At 40.5% G+C, this 22,343-nt stretch overlaps 1 protein-coding gene across 6 annotated transcripts in view; it reads right to left on the bottom strand.

The window, feature by feature from the left end:
- The window catches only part of Plekha1 (pleckstrin homology domain containing A1), a 53,791-nt gene extending 32,838 nt beyond the window's left edge, over positions 1-20,953 (bottom strand). For 3 of the 6 annotated variants that reach the window (XM_031388565.1, XM_031388563.1, XM_031388560.1), the window contains exons 1-3: positions 20,698-20,816; positions 6,839-6,999; positions 978-1,034 (exon numbers count right to left, since the gene is read on the bottom strand). In XM_031388565.1, the coding sequence (XP_031244425.1) occupies positions 978-1,034; positions 6,839-6,979 (198 nt within the window). In that variant the 5' untranslated portion in view covers positions 6,980-6,999; positions 20,698-20,816. Of the gene's footprint in view, positions 1-977; positions 1,035-6,838; positions 7,000-19,981; positions 20,465-20,697 lie in introns of those variants that run through there. The other 3 variants (XM_031388564.1, XM_031388562.1, XM_031388561.1) reach the window with 3 other exon arrangements.
- Positions 20,954-22,343: the final 1,390 nt, after the last annotated feature.

Here is a 22,343-nt window from a genome sequence, read left to right as displayed (position 1 = left end):
ACATATAATCTAAATTTTTAAAAATTAAAATTTAGTACTACAAAATCAATTTTAAGAAGCAGAAATCAGTAAATCGAAGTGAAAAGGAAAACCACCTTATCCCTTCAACATGATGAAAGTGCACATTTTCCTCAAAATAAAACACAAGGGCTGGAGAGACAGCTTTGGTTAAAAGCACTTGTAGCTTTTTCAGAGACCCCAATTTCAGTTCCCAACACTTGCGTGGCAGGTGGCTCCCAACCACCTAACTTCAGCTCCAGGGGAACGGATGCCCTTTTTCGCCAGTACCCATATGCATAATATATTCACACATGCACAGGCGTACACACACAATGAAAATAAAAATCTCAAAAATATAAAAAACGAATAGTCAGAGGCAATGGAATTTTAAAAGTTGGGAAAATGTGTAACTTAAAAACTCTTCCCTAGAACTTCCAAGACAGAGCCTGTCAGCTGACTTCCCTCCTGCTCTATTTATCATTTAATTTTCAGACAATGTCTTCCTGGGTAACGAAAGCTGGCCTCAAGTCATCAATCCTGCCTCCACTTCCCTGATAGCTACAGGTTTGCCACTGACCTTAGCAATTTTTCCTTTTTGACATTCATGTACCCGATCATAAAAGCCAATATTACTTCTATTAATTAGCCACATCCCATAATTTAAACTCATGTTCTTTCCAGTTTTACCAACTTAAAAGAACTTCATAACAACAGTAGCCAAGTACTAACTTCAGCATGTCCAGAACCTGAGCATCACTGCTCAACCACAGAAAGAGGCTGCTCTGTTCTGTCCACACTCCCACATAAGACAATAACACAATGGGATCTGCACATGATGGCACATACTAATCCCAGCACTCAGGAGGACTGAAAACTCAAGGCCAGCCTAGGCTACATAGGTAAGACTTTGTCTCAGAAATATCAAAGATCAACAAAAAAAAAATTAATCAATTTTTAAAATAATATATAAAGTCTACCTTTGAAATGTAGGTAAGTTTAATGGCTCCAACCCGTGATGATCCTGAAGGCAGGTTCTAAAAATAATTATTAAAATACAATTAATACCCAGCATTATTTATTCATTAGTAATGATAATAATGTAATATACTAAAAACATTTGAAATTTTTTAAAATAATGTTTTATAACCATACTTTATTCAGTTTACACATGTACTAGATCTGACATCAAGATAACACTGTAGGACTATGGGTGTGGCTCTGTGGTAGAACACTTGCCTAGCATGTGTGAGGCCCCAGGCTCTAGCCCCCAAGGCAAAAAAGTGAAACAAAACAAAAAGATGTCAACTTGGATAAGCAGCTGACTCTCACTCTGCTCCACTGTGGTATATCCTACAGCTAAATATCTGTCTTTCTTATTGTAGCTAAACTAATATTTGTCTTTGTGAGCTTAAAACTTTATAACATCAGATTCTATTTATGAAAGCAATGAGAAAATATTTAGAGACACAAAGCAATAGTTATAAATTTAAAAAATAATTATTTTATATTGATCTAGTAAAATTTATTTATCAAATATATCTCTTTTAAAATATTGGTCTTTTGACTCCAGGCAGAAAGCAGATTAGTACCTTGCTCAGCCATTCTCAAAGAAGCTTCCTCCTACAGCAAATGGGATCAAACACAAGAGACCCACAGCAAGACACTATGCAAAGCACTAAGCCCATCAAATAAGATGTCTCCATCAAATCCCTCCTCCCAGGGCTCAAGGAACTCAGAGAAAGAGGGGGCAGAAAGAGTTTAAGAGCCAGAGGGGATGAAGGACAGACACATCATTTAAACGATGTAAGTGTGATGCTAATATCTACTTTAAATGCTTTTTTTCAAAAATATTAACTGATTCTCTTTTTAATATTTTTTCCATTTTTATTTTATTACTGTTTTGAGATAGTATTGCATGTAGTTCACGCTGGTCTTAAACTCATTATGCAGCCAAGGATAAAGACCTACTTCTTTAAAGTCTCTACTTCTCAAATGTTAAAATCATAGGTGTATGTCACCACAAGCAATCAAATGATTCTCTTTAAGTCTTCTGCAAAGAAGTGTATAGATTGGAACAATTTTTTGTTTTGCTTTGCTTTTTTGAGACACGGTTTCTATGTGTATCCCTGGCTGTCCTGGAACTTAGCTCTGTAGACCAGGCTGTCCTCAAACTCGAGAGAACTGCCTGCCTCTACCTCCCAAATACTGAGTGAGATTACAGGTGTGCACCACCACTGCCTGACATACCAAAATACTTTTATTCTTAAATTTGGGATGTGTCTGTATCATAAAACAAGGAGGAGGAGGAAGAGGAAGGAGAGGCTGGACACTATCATGAAACATTGTGATGGGATGATCAAAATGTAAACTCCAAGTCTCCAACAGTTGCAAGTGGTAGTGTTGGACTGCAGTAGAAGATGGTTACTAGGGAGCTGTGGTACAACCTGGTGGAGAGGCACCTCCACACATGCACAAGCAAGCAACCAACCAAAGGCAGACACGAGCACAATGAATTAGGACTGTAGCTGAACAGAGTTGCTTTCGCAGCCTACCTGAGGCCCTGCAGCTACAGCAGTGATGAACTGCCCGCCACAAGCCAAAAAGAAAAAACAGTGCCTTGAGAACTTGAACTAAGAACTAGACTTGGAGAGTCTAAATGGAAAACTAAGAAGCAAGTTTAATCTGTTGAAAATCTGAAACTAATGAGAAAGCCGGAGGAGAGTCAGTAATACAATGAGGATTTGCTTAACACATTTTGAAGATAATGATCCATTTGCATTAGAGGGGAAGAAGGAAGTAATACAACCATAATGGGTGGGGGGGGAGCAGGGGGACATGAGACTGAGTCCAGTCTTAGTGAAACAAAAACACTCAAGTTAAAACTCCCTCTGTCTAATCCCAGCACTTGGGAGGCAGAGGCAGGTGGATTTCTAAGCCTGGTCTACAGAGTGAGTTCCAGGACACAGAGAAACCCTGTCTCAAAAAAACAACAAAAAAAAAAAGAGAAAAAAACTCCCTCTGTCACAGTTCAGGCAGAATCCATCTTTTAAACTTACTTATAATAATGTACATTAAAAAATAAGAGGCAGAGACAGGCGGATTTCTGAGTTCGAGGCCAGCCTGGTCTACAGAGTGAGTTCCAGGACAGCCAGGGCTATACAGAGAAACCCTGTCTCGAAAAACAAAACAAAATAAAATAAGCCTACTTATTTATTCTAATGAATGACTGGGCAAGCTCCTGGAAGACTAAACATTTCATAGTTAAGACAAACATGAAATGGGAATCTTTGGCAGGAACAAGTTTTCAAAGCTTTTTAAATTCTACCTATAGTTAAACTATATTATTATATGCTTTAAACTATATACTGTGCACAAAATCCCAAGTATAGATCATAAGGAATGAATGTATAGATAGTAAAATTATAAATCTTTAAAGCTTGAAAGGCTACAATCATATATATTTTATGCTTAATTTTTTTGGTTTCTTAAAAATAGGAGGATTAGGGTTAGAAAAAATTAGACAAAAAATGAAAAAAAATAAATGTCTTTGGCAATATTCAATTATAACCAAAGTTGAGTTTTCAAATACTGTTCAATGTAACATTTATATATTATAAATGACATATTATATAACATACTTATGTATATAAAACTACAACATATATTTATATGTATTTATATATAAAGTGATAACATACTATAACATAATATACATGTATAATTATAAATATAACATTATATAGTATAAATATGACAAGCCCTTCAGAATAACATTTTCTTTTAAGTCTTCTATCAGTCCATTATTTTACTTATCCTTATCTGGATAGACCTCTAAATCTTTTTTTGTTTGTTTGGTTGGTTTTTTTTTGTTTTGTTTTGTTTTGTTTTTTTTTGAGACAGGGTTTCTCTGTGTAGCCCTGGCTGTCCTGGAACTCACTCTGTAGACGAGGCTGGCCTTGAACTCAGAAATCCGCCTGCCTCTGCCTCCCAAGTGCTGGGATTAAAGGCATGCGCTACCACTGCCCATGTTATTTTCAATAATTCAAAATGGTTCTAAATTGCCAATTTCATGTAGCTTAATCTAATAGTCAGCGAGATTTCAGGAAGAGGTGTGTCTTGGTCTTTATTTGTAAAAGGGGAAGCAAATCTAGTATTAATGGCTAGTACACTGGCTGACAGAGACAAGTGTGTAAGTTCACAAGCTACAAAAAGACTTTAAATTATATAAATGTTCAGAAAACTCAATGTACTAACTACAAAAGGGACAAAGGTCTTTTAAAGAGTTCATGTGAGCTGAGTGTGGTGTTGCACACCTGTAATTCCAGCACACAGGAAATCAAAGCAGGAAGATCAAGAGTTCAAGACTAGCTTTGGACTATAGAAGTATAGCTCATTGGGACAGCCTGATCTTACTATAGCTGGGACAAACTGCACCTGTCTCTCACACACACCCCTTATGCACAAAAAGTGTATGGGAAAAGACCTAGCTAAGTGCAAAGCTTAAAAGATACCTTCTTGCCTAAATGGACTATCTTTTTTTTTTTTTTTAATTTTTATTTATTTTATGGGTATGAGTACACTGTAGCTATACAGATGGCCATGAGCTATCATGTGTGTGGCTGCTGGGAATTGAACTCAGGACCTCTACCGGCCCGCTCGCTCTAACCCGCTCACTCTGCGTGATTCACTGTAGCTGTCTTCAGATGCACCAGAAGAGGGTGTCAGATTTTATTACAGGTAGTTGTGAGCCACCATGTGGTTGCTGGGATTTGAACTCAGGACCTTCAGAAGAGCAGTCAGTGAGTACTCTTACCCACTGAGCCATCTCACCAGCCCAATGGACTATCAATCTTAACACACTGCAGGCTCCTACACTGACTCCTTTGCCCTGCGTCTCTGAATCCTGGAATCATTACTCCTCCACTTCTAGGCCAAAGTCAAATCCAATCTTAGGTCAATTTTAAATGTTATCATCTCTAGTATAATGTCAGCTCCCTCTGCTTTTTGTAATTATGCTTTCTTTCTGAATTCCAAGTCCATGTTTCATACAGGGTAACAAATATACTTCATTTTTTATGTTTATATTTGTTAAGTGAGAAATTTTGGTAAAAGAGAAAACTGGAATAAGAATCTGCACAAGAATAAAAAATAAGTAAATAAAGGAGCTTTAGGGGAAATTTAGGAGAACCATATGTAAGGTCCTCTACAAAGAGAAGGAATACACTGACAACATATGCCCTAGCTCTGCAGGAACCAGCTGAGATCTAGCAAAGATTCAGTTTTACCTATGAATCATGTCCTAGCTAAATATCCAAGATCATAAAAGACAACAATCTGATTCATATGTTGAGGAAAAGAAGTCAACATGAACTTTTGATTTCTGCTGCCCTGTTATTTCTCCCACTGACTCAGACCAAGTAAATGAGGATAATAACCATGCAGCTGCTCAGCCAGGGAGCTGCCTCCTAAGAAGATCCTCAGACTCAGGGATAAGGGAATAAAACATTGTCAATAAGGTCTACGTGGACACTGCCAGAGCATGTCATTGCCAGCTAAAAAGTGAGCTCACAGTTAATATAAACTGGATTAAAACATATCTCATCCCCTCAAATTTCAAAGATTGCCTATAAATAAAGACTGGTGAGAAGATTTAAAGAACTGGATTTTAGCTCATACAAAAATAATAATTGATAATTTTAAATATAACCTATACTCCTTAGAGTATGTCATTCAACTTATGTCTAAACTGAAGACTCTTCTTGAGTAAGGGAGAGACAAAATTAATACTAAGATCCTTTGCAACCCTCAGATTTATATATAAATAAATATTTACACATTACCATATCAAAACAGATACAGGTAATGATGACTAGAGATTAGTTATAGGGATCTGTTTCTGGTTAGGTGAAGCACGGTGACCTTTGTAAAATTCCTGCTCTCTCCCAGGCTGTACAACCAGTGTACCAGGTAGGAAGCTGGCCAGACTCATCTGTCACTTTCCACATACTTTACTGTGATATATATCTCCATTTTTAGTTTTAGAATAGTTTTTATTTGAAACAACAAGTCCCACCAACAGGAAGTTTTCAACTACTCGACAGATCATTTTTAACTTCAGGTCTCTCACTGATCTTAAAACTTGGACTTTCATTTCTTTGTTTATTACTTACTGATATTTATTGGGGCAGTAGAGTGGGAGAAAGGGCCTGTACATCAGTGCTCATGTGTGGAGGTCAGAGAACAAGTTTTAGGAATGTGTTCTTTCCTTTTACCATGTGGATTCCAGGAGTCAGCTCAGGTCCTCAGACTTGGCCCCAGTCTCACTCGCTGAGCTCTCTCTTAGCCCTTAAAAGTAGGATCATACTCTTCAACTTCTTACATCTATCAGAGACTTACGAGGAAACAACAAAATCGAAAGTCCATTTCCATCACAGACTCATCACAATGACACTCAGGACAGCACATGATGAAAGAACTACATCTGCCCACGGGTATCAATGTTTCAGTAATTCTTCCAATGGTAACACTCACAGTCCTAGACAGAGCATCTCAAATCTGTGATTAGTCAAAACACTTTCTACTAGAAACAGTACTTCCCTCACATGAGGGAGAAAATATAGGTTCGGGGATAAATTTTAATTTCAATCAAATAAGCTAATTTTACTCTGAAGTTCAAATAAGAGTACAGGTCACAGATACCAACAGGGGAGAAAGTTAAACCGGTAGAAATAAACCTAAGTATGTACTGAGAAGAAGACAAATATATTGTCTATATCAAATTCTGTGATAGATACAGCTTTTTCATGCTGTTCTAAGGTAAGCTTCAGTTTTTACAAACCTGTGGGTTATCCATGTACCACACAAAGCTGTCTTCTCTGGTATCCAGGATGAAATACCTTCGAAGAAACTTCCCACTGTTCTCATTTTCTTCAATGTCTAGAAAACCACAGATGCGATTCTGCCGATCCACATAAGGCATTTCTGGGCTTGAACATTACACTGTAAGATGAAAGCATTAACAGTAAGCTAGGAAGAAGAAATTCCTCAACATCAAGATAGAGTGCAGTCTATTCCACAGGCAGCAAAGCTTCCACTGCATGCGAGGTCAGTCAGCAGGAGCTCATACCAACCTCGGACACAAAGCACTTCAGGGCTAAAGCTTGCCACAAATGTACACTAAATCCACTTCAAACTGGTGAAGACAAAAGAGCCATTCTGCTCACCTAAATAACTCACTTGATCTAGCCCTAAAATAAAACCAAGTGAACTAAAAATCAGCCATTCAAATTTTAATATCCTCACTTACAAATCAAGATGACCTACTTTTTATTTCATGGTTTTAAATTTTTTAAAAGATTTAATTTTTGTTTGTTTTAAGACAAGGTCACACTATGTATCCCTGCCTGGCCTAAAACTCACTCTGTAGACCAGGCTAACTCACAGAGATCCTCAAGCTTCTGTGAATTAAAGTCATAAGCCACCATGCCCAACTGATTTGTTTCACTTTTAATTATGTGTGTGTGTGTGTGTGTGTGTGTGTGTGTGTGTGTGTGTGTGTGTTTATTAGAGTATGCACATGCAAGTGTAGGTGCCAAGTTCAGCAGAGAGTGCCAGATCCCCTGGAGCTAGAGTTAGAAGAGTTTAGGTGCTGCATGATATGAGTGCTAGCATTCTAATTTGGGTCCTCTATAAGAACAGTATGCACTTAAACTTCTTAAGCTATCTCTCCAATCCCTTATTTTTTTTTTAGATTTATTTATTATTTTATGTGTATGAGTACACTGTAGCTGTACAGATGGCCATGAGCCACCATGTGGCTGCTGGGAATTGAACTCAGGATGGCCCCGATCGCTCTGGCACAATGTACTGTAGCTGTGTTCAGATGCACCAGAAGAGGATGTCAGATCTCACTACGGGTGGTTGTGAACCACCATGTGGTTGCTGGGATCCGAACTCAGGACCTTCGGAAGAGCAGTCAGTGCTCCTACTTGCTGAGCCATCTCACCAGCCCCCTCTTAGAGTATTTTTAAATTCACACAATAGCTAACATTTACTGACCACTGCTGTATGCTAGCCTCTGTGGCAGGTTCTCTTCTAAGCATAATCTTAATCTTCAAAGCTAACCTATGAGTAGACATCAGTATCTCCATTTCTTAGAATTCAACACTGACAAGGGAAGTGAGCTTTCCAACAAAGAGCAGGAAAGCCAGATGTAGTGGCGCACCTTCAATCCTATTGCTTGGAGACAGTGGCAGGTGACACTCTTGAGTTCCAAGCCAGTCTGGTCTACATAGAGAGTTCAAGGACAGCCAGGGCTACATGGAGAGACTCTGCCTCAAAAACAAATAAAAGACAGCAGGAATATGACAATCGCTTAAACACAGATCCTAGGCACAAGACTCTTATCAAGCACTCTTTAAACTGTTCAAAATAAAATTAATCAGAACAGCTAAATAAAGAAAAAAGGACCAGGAAGACATTCAAACATCACCCATGAAACCTAAGATTTTCACCTAAGAAAAGATTTTACATAAATCTGATCAAGTCACTAGATTTTCCTATAGTCAACTACTAATTTACAAGAAACATAGAAGACAGAAGATACTGAACTGCTCCACAAGAATCCAATCAGCAAAAGCCAAACTAGGAACAAAAGGACACACACCCAGGTTCTTCAGAAGGTAAAGAGGAGTTACAGGTTTAACCTGTTAGAGGGGCTCAGTAGTTTAACAGCACTGGCTACTCCAGAGGATCAGGGCTCAGTTCCCAGCACCTACATAAGACTGTTTTGTAACTCCAGTTCCAGGGGGCCTGATGTCCTCTTCAGCCTCTACTGTGTACTGCATACTCATACTGTGCACTGTACATACATACAAGCAGGCAAAACACCCACAAAAATAAAATAAAATAAAAATAAATCTTTAAAAGTGTTACAACACTAGCTTAGCACACATGCACTCAGCATATGCAAGGAAGGACCTGGGTTCTAGCACCACCAGTGCAAAAAATAAAGAAAAAGAAGCCACAAACAGTGGGAAAACACATAGTATACCTCTATCAGATAACTGATATCTAAGAACAGAGTTAATCATTACAATCCAATAAGACAGCAGCAAAATGGGCAAAAAGCTTAGCAGAGATGTACACTAATAATGCTCATCATTATTCAAGAGATAAGACAGATTTTTAAAACAACTCTAAGATGTTCTTGACGCCTACTGGGACAGCCCAAACAAAACCAACAAACTAAGTAATACCTATTGTTGGGGATGTGGAGCACATGAACTTTTATATGCACTCATGGTGTGCAAAATGGTTTACCAACTCTGAAAAACAAATTAGCAACATCTTCTAATAATGGTTTTTGTTTGTTTTTGTTGTTGAGTTTGGTTTGGCTTTGGTTTTTTTGAGACAAGAGTTCTTCTGTGGAACCCTGGCTGTCCTGGAATTCACTCTGTAGACCAGGCTGGCCTCAAACTCAAAGATTTGCCTGCTTCCACTTCCTGAGTGGCTTCTAACAATGTTAAAAATACCTACACAGGGCTAGAAAGTTGGCTCAGTGGTTAAGAGCACTGACTGCTCTTCCAAAGGCCCTGAGTTCAATTCCCAGCAACCACATGGTGGCTCACAACCATCTGCAATGTGATCTGATGCCCTCTTCTGTGTATCTGAAGACAACTACAGTGTACTTATAAACATAAAATAAATAAATAAATCTTTAAAAAAAAAAATACCTACACAATACAAACCAGAAACTCCATTTCTGGGTATTTATCTAAATCAAATGAGGTCTGTTCACTCAAAATCCTGTAAGCAACTATTTACAGCAATATTACTCCTAAATATCCAGAATCAGGGCAACCCAAGTGACCGGCTGCTGTGTGCACGCATGCTCTAGCCACTGCAATGGAGCTTCATTTGGAAAGGGGTGAACTACTGATATACAGAGCAACAGAAACCTCCTCTGTACTGTGCTAAGAGACAGAAGGCAGACTAAACAGGCTGTGGAGGCAGCACAGATCACTAGGTGAAGGAAGAGACTGACTTGAAAGTGGTAAAGGTAAGATGTAATGGAGTGTTCTACACCTTGATTGTGGTGAAATACAAACTAAGTGTTTATCAAAGCTATAAAGTCTACTATGCTACAGGACATAGAAATCAAGTTGGGCCTGAATTTAGAATCCTTCCCAGCCAGTTTGAGTTCATAGTGCTGAAAGGTGCTGTAAAGGATACTAAGGAAGGAAATAGTCAATGGTTGTACTCCCTTGTAGACATGTCTGCTCAACACTGACCCACCAGGCAAAATATGGCCCCCTGGATCAACAGTAGCCACCTACTTTAGGGATAACCAAGCACTCTGGGATTGGACTGGAGGCCTGCTCCACAGGACAGTCTACATAGCTAATACTATAAACTGGTCAAACCCTATTACTAGGGAGGCCAGGGATCCAAGGGAAGAACTTACTACCACTGTTCTCCTAAATGGACATGTTGTCAAACTACCATAAACTTACAGACTAGAGCCACTGGAAGCCTAAGACAAAGAAGTTACTTTTTAAAGAGACAATAATAAATGCAGAGACTCCTATCTAGTCAAAATGCTGAGAAATAGCTACTGTTAAAGGCCAAGTCGACATCCACCATCAGACTACCTCTCAAGGCCCATTAAAGAAGTGGTGGTGAAAGGAATTAAAAAACTGGAGGAAGGAGGAAAGTGCCACAAAATACTGCCATCCAGACATGACATTGCAATTATGAACAGCAGCTATGAATATCTTCACAAGACTGGGCCCTTCAACATGCCATCACAGACAGAGGATGTATGTATGCATGGGGCTCCATCCTCTCCTGACAAGCTACTGTCTGATAAAGGTCTGATAATGGTTGCTTTAATGGTGCAGCCTCTGGGGGACTAGTTGGGGAGAATAAAAAGTTTAAAAAGAAATAAAGCAGATCATAGAAGGTAATAGGGTAAATGTAACAACATTATATGTGTTTGTGTGTGAGACACTGTAAAAAAATAAAGAAAAATATATTACAAGAGTGAATTACATGCAAAATAAAAAGAGCAAAGCAGCTGCCCCATCATGGTAGAAAAGATCACAGTACTTAGACCAGGGAAGGAACAACTACAAAGGACTTAAAAAAGATTTTTTGTGGGGTACATCATGATTGTGATAGTTATATAGTTGTAGATATGTCAAAATTCACAGAACTGTTCACTAAAATGGGCAAAACTGATTGCATGTAAGTAACATTTCAGTTATCCTGTGCTTAGACAAATACTTTATATACTCAACAGAACAGCCAAAATGAAGCAGACTAGCAATACAATGTATCATCAAGAACATAAAAGACATACGATTTATGTATATACTGTTGATAGGAAATATAAAATGGTAAGCTACTTCAGACATGTGGCCCACCCAATCCCATCCCACAGATCAGCCTAAAAGAAATGAAAACTCCTAAGCACAAAAAGACTGGCTCAGAGCAGCTTTACTTATAAAGATTTAGAGACAAAGATGCCCCTGAGTAAGTGAATGGACAATAATTGTACCAAGGCTAAACAATGGAATATTAGTTTACAGTACAAAGTAATTACGGACACGCAACAATTTGGATGAATTTCAAAATCATTATTATACTAAGTAGAAAAAAGGCTGCATAATTTACAACACAATTCAAGCTGTTTGGAACTGCGGGAAAAGGGGAAGAATTAGCATCAAAAAGCAAGCTGAAAGATTAGTAGCAATCCTGATCTTGGTGTGGTGGTGCACGCCTCTTTTAATCCCAGCATTGGGAGGCAGATATCTGAAATCAAGACTAATCTCACCTACATAGTGATTTCCAGGACAGCCAAAGCTATGAGAGAGACCCTGTTTCAAAAAACCAAACCAATAAGATCACTGACTGTGGATCCAAAGGACTCCGTTCAAGACCCAGCTACTGTCTGATGGCTTCCAGCTGTCTGAACTGTCTTGCGGGGCAGTGGTAGCACATGTCTTTAATCCCAGCACTTGGGAGGCAGAAGCAGGCAGATTTCTGAGTTTGAGGCCAGCCTGGTCTACAGAGTGAGTTCCAGGACAGCCAGGGCTACAAAAAACAAAAACAAAAAACAAAAAACAAAAACAAAAACAAAAACAAAAAAAAAGGAAAGGCCAATCTGGTCTACAGAGTGAGTTCCCGGACAGCCAGGGCTACACAGAGAAACCCTGTCTCAAATAAAACAAACAAACAAAAACAAACAAAACAAATAAACAAGTTAGTAGCAATTTAAAGAAATCCCTGATAAATAACTACAAATAATTTTTAAAGAATTTGAATGGCAAAAATTAACATGTAAGGCGGACCGTGATAGCCCACGCCTTTAATCCCAGCACTTGGGAGGCAGAGGCAGGCCTGATCTAGAGTGAGTTCCAGGACAGCCAGGGCTACACAGAGAAACCCTGTCTCGAAAAACCAAAAAAAAAATATATATATATTAACATGTATAATCAAAGCCAATAGAATATGTTTATTCACCTTCCTTTGCCAAGAAATATCAAGGATAATATATCAAAAATACAACAACAACAACAACAAAATGAGTCAAAGGCATGAATAGATATTGCAAAGAAAAAGATACAAGCAGACTTTGTGTGTGCTTCCTCACAGAAAAGCAATACAGCCTTAGAGCCTAAAAGAGAGCGAACAGAAAAGGGAAACCCCTGTATAATACATATGAATCTGAAATTCTATGAATTCTAGATCTTTGAAAACATGACAGCAACAGCAAGTCAACACTGTATGTGATCCCAGAGATCTAAACGCCTCCAACAAACATTAAAACCACCACATGATATGTCAGAGTTAAGAAATAATCATATAAACTCAAAATATCACCCCACAGCTTTCTTCCTAATCACAAAGAAGAACATGTATCTTTGCAATGGAGAGATGTTATAGCCCTACCTTTACCAAGTGTTTTAAAGTTGAATGAATCCAGAAACGCGATCTTAATCGATATGACTTCTCTCTTAGTAGAGTACATTATACTATTCTATTGATATGAAATATCAGGAATAAACGCATAAAGCAAGTAGATTCACAGCTGTCTACTTAGAGGAAGGTAGGCAGGAAATAAAGAATTGGCTATGGATAGAAAAGAATGGATTACTTTGAAGGGGTGATACAAATACTCAAAATTTTGGTGACAGATTACATATATATTTGGGTAAATGGCAGATGGGTGGACAGACAGATGGACAGACAGGCACATAGTCCTTTCTTTTGTCTCTACCCTACCACAACTCATTCTCAACACTGCAATAAAAGCAATCCCGCTCTTGCTCTTCCCTTCTTGCTCCCAATCTAACCCCTTGCCCCTTCGCCCCTCTCTCCCCATTCCCTTCCCCCCTTTCTCTCCACTTGCTCATGGCCGGCCTCTACTCCTCTACTTCTCTACTCTCTCTCTCTGTCTTTCTCTGCCTCTACTACCCTCTTAACTCCCCTCCCCATGCCCTGAATAAAATCTATTTCATATTAAAAAATAAATAAATAAATAAATAAAAAGCAACCCCGAAATCTAACAAAACATGATTCAAGTGCTTATTCAATAAAAACATATTTACCTCTTTTTAGGTGCTGTTGTAAATATTAGTTTAATCCTTATAACAATATTACAGACAAGAAAACCAAAGCCACATGGGAACCCATATCTTCTAACACTACATAATATCTCTTCCTGCTCAAAACACTTGGAACTGGGCAGTGATGTCACACACCAGCTGTTCAATAGAATTACCTTCAAGTTTCTGAAAACCCTGATGCCTGGGACCACCTCATGGCCCACTCTATCCCCCACCAAGATAAACTATAGAAGACACTCTGGGAGAGAATCCAGTCAACAGTATTTTGTTGTAGTTTTTTTATCCAAGGCCAAAACACTGTCATTTCAACAGGATCCCAGGCCACTCAGAGTAAAAACCAGGGCCTTTAGAAAAACCAAGAAGGCCTCATCTCCCTGCTCCCTCAATACCCACCCACCACCCACGCACTCATCTGGAACCAGACTACCTAAACAAGCTCCCAGGGTAGGGCAGAGAGTCACTTAACACAACTCCACCTCCTCTAACAGTGGAGACATGCCTAAGACCTTAGCCGAAGCTGCTACCCCACCGCTCAGCTCCCTTTCCTGAGACCTTAGCTGAAGCTGCTACCCTACCGCTCAGCTCCCTTTCCTGAGACCTTAGCCGAAGCTGCTACCCCACCGCTCAGCTCCCTTTCCTGAGACCTTAGCCGAAGCTGCTACCCCACCGCTCAGCTCCCTTTCCTGAGACCTTAGCTGAAGCTGCTACCCCACCGCTCAGCTCCCTTTTCTGCTTACTCTTCTCTTTAGCTCCTATCAAAAGCTAACAAGTGAGAACTTACTGTTTATGGCCATCTTGTCTATTTCCTTACACTAAAATGCAAGCTTCACAAGAGCAGAGACTTTTGTTTTTGTTTCTTCAAAGTCTACAATAGCATGGTGGAAAGTGTTCACAAACTACCTTCTGAATGAACTGTGAGGTAGCCCATAATTACTATGTCAAATGTTCAGGTTTCTAGATACAGAGCTGCTTTTTCTTCATCAGACAAAAACAAAAAACAAAAACCTCACATAGCAGACTTAACTGGTTTGTTTGGATAACACTAAGAAAAAGGCCCATGGTACTGTATTCCTATTTGAATTTAAATTCTCAGTAAAGAAGGCATCAAGAAAAAACAAAGTTACAGGATCAACCCACCTCCTCAAGTCTATTCTTCACCTTGATATATGCACCAAGACATATAGTTAGATTAAAAACCCAGTCACAAATTCACACTTAGAGTTATCATTCTCCTCATCAGTTGGGAACGAAGAAGCAAGTCAAGACACAAAACAAAAATTAGAGAAAAAAAAAAGGAAAAAAGGAGACCTGGAGAGATGGCTCAGCAGTTAAGAGCACTGACTGCTCCTCCAAAGGTCCTGAATTCAAATCCCAGCAACCACATGGTGGCTCACAACCATCCGTAATGAGATCTGATGCTCTCTCCTGGGGTGTCTGAAGACAGCTACAGCGTACTTACATATAATAAATAAATAAATCTTTGGGCCAGAGTGAGCAAGGCTGGAGAGAGAAGGCAAAGTGTCTGAAGACATCTACAGTGTACTTACATAAAACAAATAAATAAATCCTTAAAAAGAAAAAGGAAAAAGAAAAAAGGCAATTCTACACTGAAAGACTTTGCTCAGGCTACAGAATGCTATATTATTCGCTAATCAGATACTGTATGGACCAGAATCTCACACAGACAAAGCAGAGGACATTCAGGTGTCCTTCCTTAGCCATGGAGAATGGCTTCAGGTCTCCCATGGCTACCAAGGCTTTTATGTGAAGTGGTACAGTATTTGCACACAACTCACAGACTTCTTCCTCTGTACAGTACCTCTAGATTACTTACAATACGGTCTAAATGCTATGCAGACGGTTGTTAATACAGCAATATAACAAGAAAACAGCCTATACATGCTTAGAACAGAAGGAATCTTTCCAATCTCTGGCTGGCTGAATTTGTGGACAAAGTCCACACCGTCCATACATCTATGCAGCCAGGCATAGCCTTCGCCTACCTGCTACATATAGCTTTCAGGACTCTGATACCCTGAGTACCACCTTGGCATCCTTTTCTTCAGTAGAAACAACTGACACAGAGAGAGAAAGAGGAAAGAAGTGTTCAGTGTCTTCAGAAAGAGCAGGGAAAACAGAAAGTGTTCACCCACAATAGTGGAAAGGGTGGCCAAGATATTATTATTTACACTGTCTAGGAGACAGGGAAACTGACATCGCATCTTCCAATTCACTTTCAGCCTACACAATAAACTGTGCAACAGACTGCCTCCCTGAGCAAGGGAACAATGAGAACTGATTTTTAAAAAAATTAATTAAAAAACTAAAATAAAAGCAGCAGAGCAGCAGCCTGCAAGCCACCACATGACATAAGGAGATGGACTGAGTGGTTAATTGTCAGCATACCTGTGCTCAAGTGGTCTTGGTGTTATCAAAAAACCTAACTACAGAGAACACACACACACACACATACACACACACACACACACACACACTCTCACTCTAAAGGTAACAAGCTGGGGGGAAGGTAGTATAAAAAAGGGCTAGCTACAGAAATTTCATGTTCAGGAACTCTGCAAGAGGAAGTTTCCATGTAAAATCTCACCAGAGACCCCAGCTTGTCTGTTAGACATCAATGGCCTACACTATTAATTAAGGAGGAATAGAGAGGAAATAAGTACATTTCCTATTCTTCTGACCAGTCCCTATCCAAGCAGATCCCCAAAGGAAGATAGCAAAAATGTTACAGAGTAAATTAATATTTGGCAGTCCCTCTGTATCCCAAGATAGAGGAAGTAAGTGGCCACATGCTGGGTAAGAGTGCAAAGGAGTTCTAAATTATGAGACTCGTGCTTTAAATTGGAATATACTACATTAGAGTCCCCTCACCCCCTTTTTCTAGACAAGAGTCTCACTGTATAGCCTGCCTCTGCCTCCCAAGTGCTAGGATTAAAGGCACTTTTAATAGCTGTAAATGATAGAAAAGCTATCGTTTTTTCATGGGGCAAGGGTGGAAAACAGAAAGATCCTTCAAAAGAGACTAAAAACAGTGAATGGTGAGCATTAAAATTGGCTTATGTTTATTGTCACTAGCTCAGGCTGCTCAGTAATCCAATGGCAAATGGACCTGCATAACCACCCTTAGTAATGGAAGGGAAGACCTGACATGGAAACTCTGAGGGAGGATTTACTATACTGGCTAAACTGTATCAGAAGCCCTCTGAGATCATCCCTAACTCTTGCACTAACAACTATCTTTTCTTCAAAAAGAGGCTAAACAAAATCCAGAACTGAGAACTCATGGTTACACTCACTATAAGAAGCAAGGTTTTATAGGTATAAAAATCACAACTTTTGGAGTGTGAAGTTATCAGACTGACAAGCCATATTAAAAATTCGATTTGGAGCTGAGCGGTGGTGGCGCACGCCTTTGATCCCAGCACTTGGGAGGCAGACAGGTGGATTTCTGAGTTCAAGGCCATCCTGGGCTACAGAGTGAGTTCCAGGACAGCCAGGGCTACACATAGAAACCCTGTCTCGAGAAAAAAAAAAAAAAGTTCGATTTGGAAACTATTTGACTCTAAAAAAATATTCAAATACTAAATGATTCTAAATTCCTTTTACATTCAAGAAAAATATTTTTAAAAAAAAAAAATCACCAAAACACTATCTTTTAAAATCTATTTACCAGGTAGTGGTGCTGCACGCCTTTAATCCCAGCTCTCAGGAGGCAGAGGCAGGCAGATCTGAGGCCAGTGTGATCTACATACACAGTGAGTTCCATGATAGCCAAGGCTACAAAGAGAGACCTTGTCTTAGAAGAAAATGAAAAAGAAAGAAAAGAAAAAACAGGAAGGAAGGAAGGGAGGGAGGAAGGAAGGAAGGAAAGAAGGAGTCAAAGCTATTCCATTTGTCAATGGCTCATCAAATGTTCATTTAAATATATTCTAAGATCACAAATGCACATATTCTTTATCACATAGAACCTCCAAGGACAATTACTAATCCTTAAATTGTTTAGTTACTCTTGAATTGATAGAGTCTAGTAGCAAGTTATCTACAGGATGTCTTTCTTTTTAAAACAAGCTTTTTCTTTTTTTTCTTTTTCCTTTTCTTTAGATTTATGTATTTATGTATATGAGTACACTGTAGCTGTACAGATGCTTGTGAGCCTTCATGTGGTTGCTGGGAATTGAATTTTAGAACCTCTGCCCACTCCGGTCAGCCCCGCTTGCTCCAGTCAACCCCGCTCGCTCAGTCCCTGCTCGCTCAGGCTCAAAGATTTATTATTATAAATAAGTACACTATAGCTGTTTTCAGACACACCAGAAGAGGGCGTCAGATCTCATTATGGATGGTTGTGAACCACCATGTGGGTTGCTGGACCTTCAGAAGAGCAGTCAGCATTCTCACCCACTGAGCCATCTTGCCAGCCTCAAGACAAGCTTTTTCTATTATGTGGCTCTGGCTATCCTGAGCCCTGAAACTCACTATGTAGACAGACTGGCAGAGATGCACCTGCCTCTGACTCCCAAGTGCTGAGATTATAGGTGGCCTTAATAGGATGTCTTTTTCTTATATGAAAACATCCCATACAAATATTTCTAAAAATAACTGAGCTAATATTATAGGCAAGCTTCTAAAGCTCTTGAATGTTTCCATCCCATGAAGTAATTGCCTATACAAGTCAATCTGTTCTCAAATGCTATATACTCACAATCGTTGGAACTAAATGAATAAAAATAAATAAATAAAACTAAAATCTGATGTTTCTCTCCTATTGAATCAATCTTAGTCTATTATTGCATATTGCAGATCAGAACCAATTTTTGAAATTTTAAATAAAGTCTTGATATGCCAAAAAATGCACTGCTCAGGCATATATAAGGTGATGATTTGTGTATCTTCAGCTCATAGATTGCAACCAGTGGATGCCAAAGCATCACTGCTACAACCCTTGAAACTTTCTAGTCAAAGCAGAGTAGCCTCTGATACAGCTGAACAGTCACCACATCCCACCAAAAAGCCCTTTTCCTCATTCTTACACTACAGAGCTATTTAAGCAAGAACAAGACAAGTGCACACCACAGAACATGTCCAAGTTAAAGTCTGATTTAAATTTTACTAGTAAATTAGTCCTTAGATTTCCTTCTGGATTACAAATTAAAATGGGAGAGAACAAGATTTACAAGCTGAATAACAGTAAAGAACTTCCTTAGGCCCAGTAGTCAGTTTTTCAGCCGCAAAGTCCATTCACATAAAGATGTAAGTTTCCACCTTTCCCAAGTATCTTCCTAGGCCTTGCCAGAGGCATCTTATTCTATCTTCGAATACTGCCCACAGTAACTGTTTAAAGAATCCAATGCTATTCTTAACATCCTTAAATACTTCTACTTCTAAAAAGGTCCTTCCTGCTTATGAACTCATGGCCGTTTCCTCACAATTGTATACTTATCCTGTCCCACTGTCTCAGTCTCCGCCAAACAGATGTACACAGCACAGTCTTTCCTATTTTGCTACACAGCTAAACCCAAACAGAAAAAAAGAAAGGAAAAAAAAAAAACCGATACAAACCTGTTGCTTTCCCTACCCCCCAACAGCAACAGTGAAACTATAAGCCAACAAGATAAAGGAAGACAGAAGGCAACATGTATATCACTTCCCTGCTGTGGCAAGCTATTGACTCTTTACCAGCCCAGATTCACAATATGTCCATTGACACAGTGTTATTTTTCAGAAGAAATCTGACATTTGACACAGGGTAGGCTTTATAACACTATAAAATAAGCTACTAATTTGATTTCTGCCTGACTTAATATTCTTGTTTGAACGTATCTCTGCTCTTAAAAAAGAAAATTAACTTTCCGTAGGAAGAGCTGGTCCAAAATGTGGAATATTTAAATTTGAGGAAAAATGTTTTGCCACAAGAAAAACTAAGACGCACTGCATTCAAAAATCATGTTACTATTTTTGAAATAACAGTTCTTCAACTCCAGCTGTAAACTAAAAATGTTTTTTTCATTTTACTTCCAAAACGTCTGAGTCACTTAACACTCTTCTAAACTTCGCTGCAGATTCGTCCAGTGGCCGTCAACGTAGAAAGCCTAGAAGCTAGAGAGCAGATTACTCTATAGTCTTAAGACAATGGTATAAACCTTGGAGTGGGCTATTTGTTCCGTTCATTAAACACACAGGAAATAAGCTTTTCTGGTTAGAAAACTAATTTACAAAGGCAACACGACTTCACAAGAGCACAGAAAATCTTATTAAAATAGATAAGGACCAACTCATCCAAGCAAGTATTAGAAAGAATAGGAAGACGAACTAGAAAACGAAATGCCATAAACTACCTGAGTATCTGTTCCTTAAACCTGTCCTCGGGACTTGGTCCCAGACAACATCAGTTTCGGAATTTACTCGGCCCTAGGTCGAGCCAGAGTTTAGGTGTAGAGCAGAACGAAGATTCTGCCAAAGGCCGAGCACCACGAACGAACAGCAGGGCGCTTTCAACCTGACACCACTTTCTCCCCGGACGCTCTCCGGGGAGGGTCAATAGAAAGCATCCGAAAGGAACCAGGAGCCGAGCAGGGCAGTCCTCCTCCAGGTCCGGAGCCCAGAGTTCAGGCGCCGCTCGGGTCCCACCCGCGTGACCTTGGCCAGGGCACTCCCAACCCTGCCACTCTCTCTGTCCGCACACGCGGGGAAGCGGGGCTGTGCGGGAGCGAGCGGCGGGGATGGGGCGGACACGGCCCTGGAGGCGCGCCGCTCCGACAGGCGTCGCCACCGGGATCCCGGACAGGGGCCGAGCCGCGGCGACCGCCCCGAGGACACTAGGGACTGTGGGCCTCGGTGACGACCCGCAGGGCTGGCCTCGTGGCTCGGGTGCCGAGGAGCCCGCGCACAGGTGAGCCTGGCCTCGCCCAGGTGCGCGCGCCCGAGGACGCGCGAGGAGGCGCGGCCCCGGTCCCCCTCCGCAGCCGGTGGCCGCCTCAGCCTCGCCTCCCTTTCCCCTCTTTCCCCTTCCATACACGCACACCCGAGCTACACTCCTCATGCCCCAGTTTACCGCGGCCTCCGCCCGGAGCACCCGCGCCACCGCGGTCCCGGCTCCTTCAGGCACCCAGCTGCCGGGAGCGGCGCCCACGACGGCCCGCCCGCGCACTGCGCACGCGTGCACGCGCTGCCTCTTACCCGACCAGACAGCGACTGAGATTCCGGAGCGGGCACTCCCAACCGCGAACACTACAAGTCCCGACAGGCTCCGCGCGCACCCGGCGGCGTGGCGGGCAAAGGACTCAGGCGGCTTCCTAGTTCCAGGGTGGTGGCTCGCTGCCGCGCGCGGGGCGCTGGGTTCCCCCTGCCGCGCTGCATCCTGGGGCTTGCAGTTTTCGAGGACCACGAGGCTTGGCTTGAGACGTGGAACTCGAGGTTCTCTGATGTCATCACCTAGAGCTGCGAGGCTCAGAGATCTTTAAAAATAGGTTTGGTTCCTTTGCAGATAATTTGCAGGCTGTCCTATTGTGGGTACAAGAAACATAAAATTCGCCGGTTGTGCACCAGTTTTTTGCTCCTAACCATTTCTTTCTCAAAATGCAATTTCACCTCATCCTTATAATAGTGGTAATAGTGCAGGAGGCCAAGGCAATTTAAAAGGACTGCTCAAAACTCTTTCAAAGAGATATTTAGAAATATTCAGCCTATTTGTGTATGAAGACCCTGCCCTCTTGGAACCTGTGTTTCATAAGGGGAGCTAGCCTTTTACAAAATACAATCCTTATACATTTTAATATGTAGAAGAAAAGAATGAGGTTCAGAAATAGAGTCAGGGAAGGAAGGCTTCATCAGAGAGGATGTCCTGTCCAGCGACGTTCTCTGAGGAAGAGATATTTGAGCTGAAACCTGAAGAAAGCGAAATATTCAAACATTCAAAGAACTGGGAGAGAATTACATATCCTACCTTTCCCAATGAGTGACACACACACTGAGGCTCTCAATAAACGTTTGTGGGGTTTGTGTCCTCCTCCGTATCCTGTCTGCACAACTGTGGATCATGCCCTCACACTTGAAAGTGTTTATCAACATCTCTCACACCTTTCCTCTTTCGTGTACATGAGACAACTAGGATATACTAGTCTCGGAGCTGGGTGAGAGACTGGAGGTGAAGATAACTGTCGAACTGCCCTGTGCTGACTCACCAGCTAGCATCTCCAGCTCCTTACATTCAAGATGATCAGCACCTTACCTTCTGAGAAATCTTAGCTACACAGTCTTGCTGAGGACCTGTCTCTTCTTCAGGTGGGAGCAGGACTCATTTCCTCATGTACATAATGGTTGAAAGAGTCCTTAGAGAAGCCAGTGCAGCCCCTTTCATTTGGTTCATGCACTGAACTTTTGCTGGTTTAATTGAATGTGTAGATGATATTTTTTTAAAAAAAAAAGTTTTCACATAAAAATCCAAATGTCACCTGATTTTCCCAGACGTTTGAGCTAACTTTCCTTAGCTTGAAGGTCTGAAAGACATTTTTTTTTCAGCCCTTAGAGACCTAGGAGATTCCATTAGCAGCAATTAGGATGTATGTAACAGATTGGATGTTTGCATATCCATAATAAAGTACCTGAGAAAAGCAATTCAGTTAACAAGGGCTTGTTTTGGCCCACAGTTTGAGGGCATATATGGTTCATCCTGGTAAGGAAGGCATGGTAACAGAAGAA

Source organism: Mastomys coucha, unplaced genomic scaffold (assembly GCF_008632895.1).
Source record: "Mastomys coucha isolate ucsf_1 unplaced genomic scaffold, UCSF_Mcou_1 pScaffold21, whole genome shotgun sequence".
Classification (NCBI taxonomy): domain Eukaryota; kingdom Metazoa; phylum Chordata; class Mammalia; order Rodentia; family Muridae; genus Mastomys; species Mastomys coucha.
The sequence above is the reverse complement of the archived record's forward strand: the minus strand, read 5'-3'. Positions and strand labels throughout refer to the sequence as shown.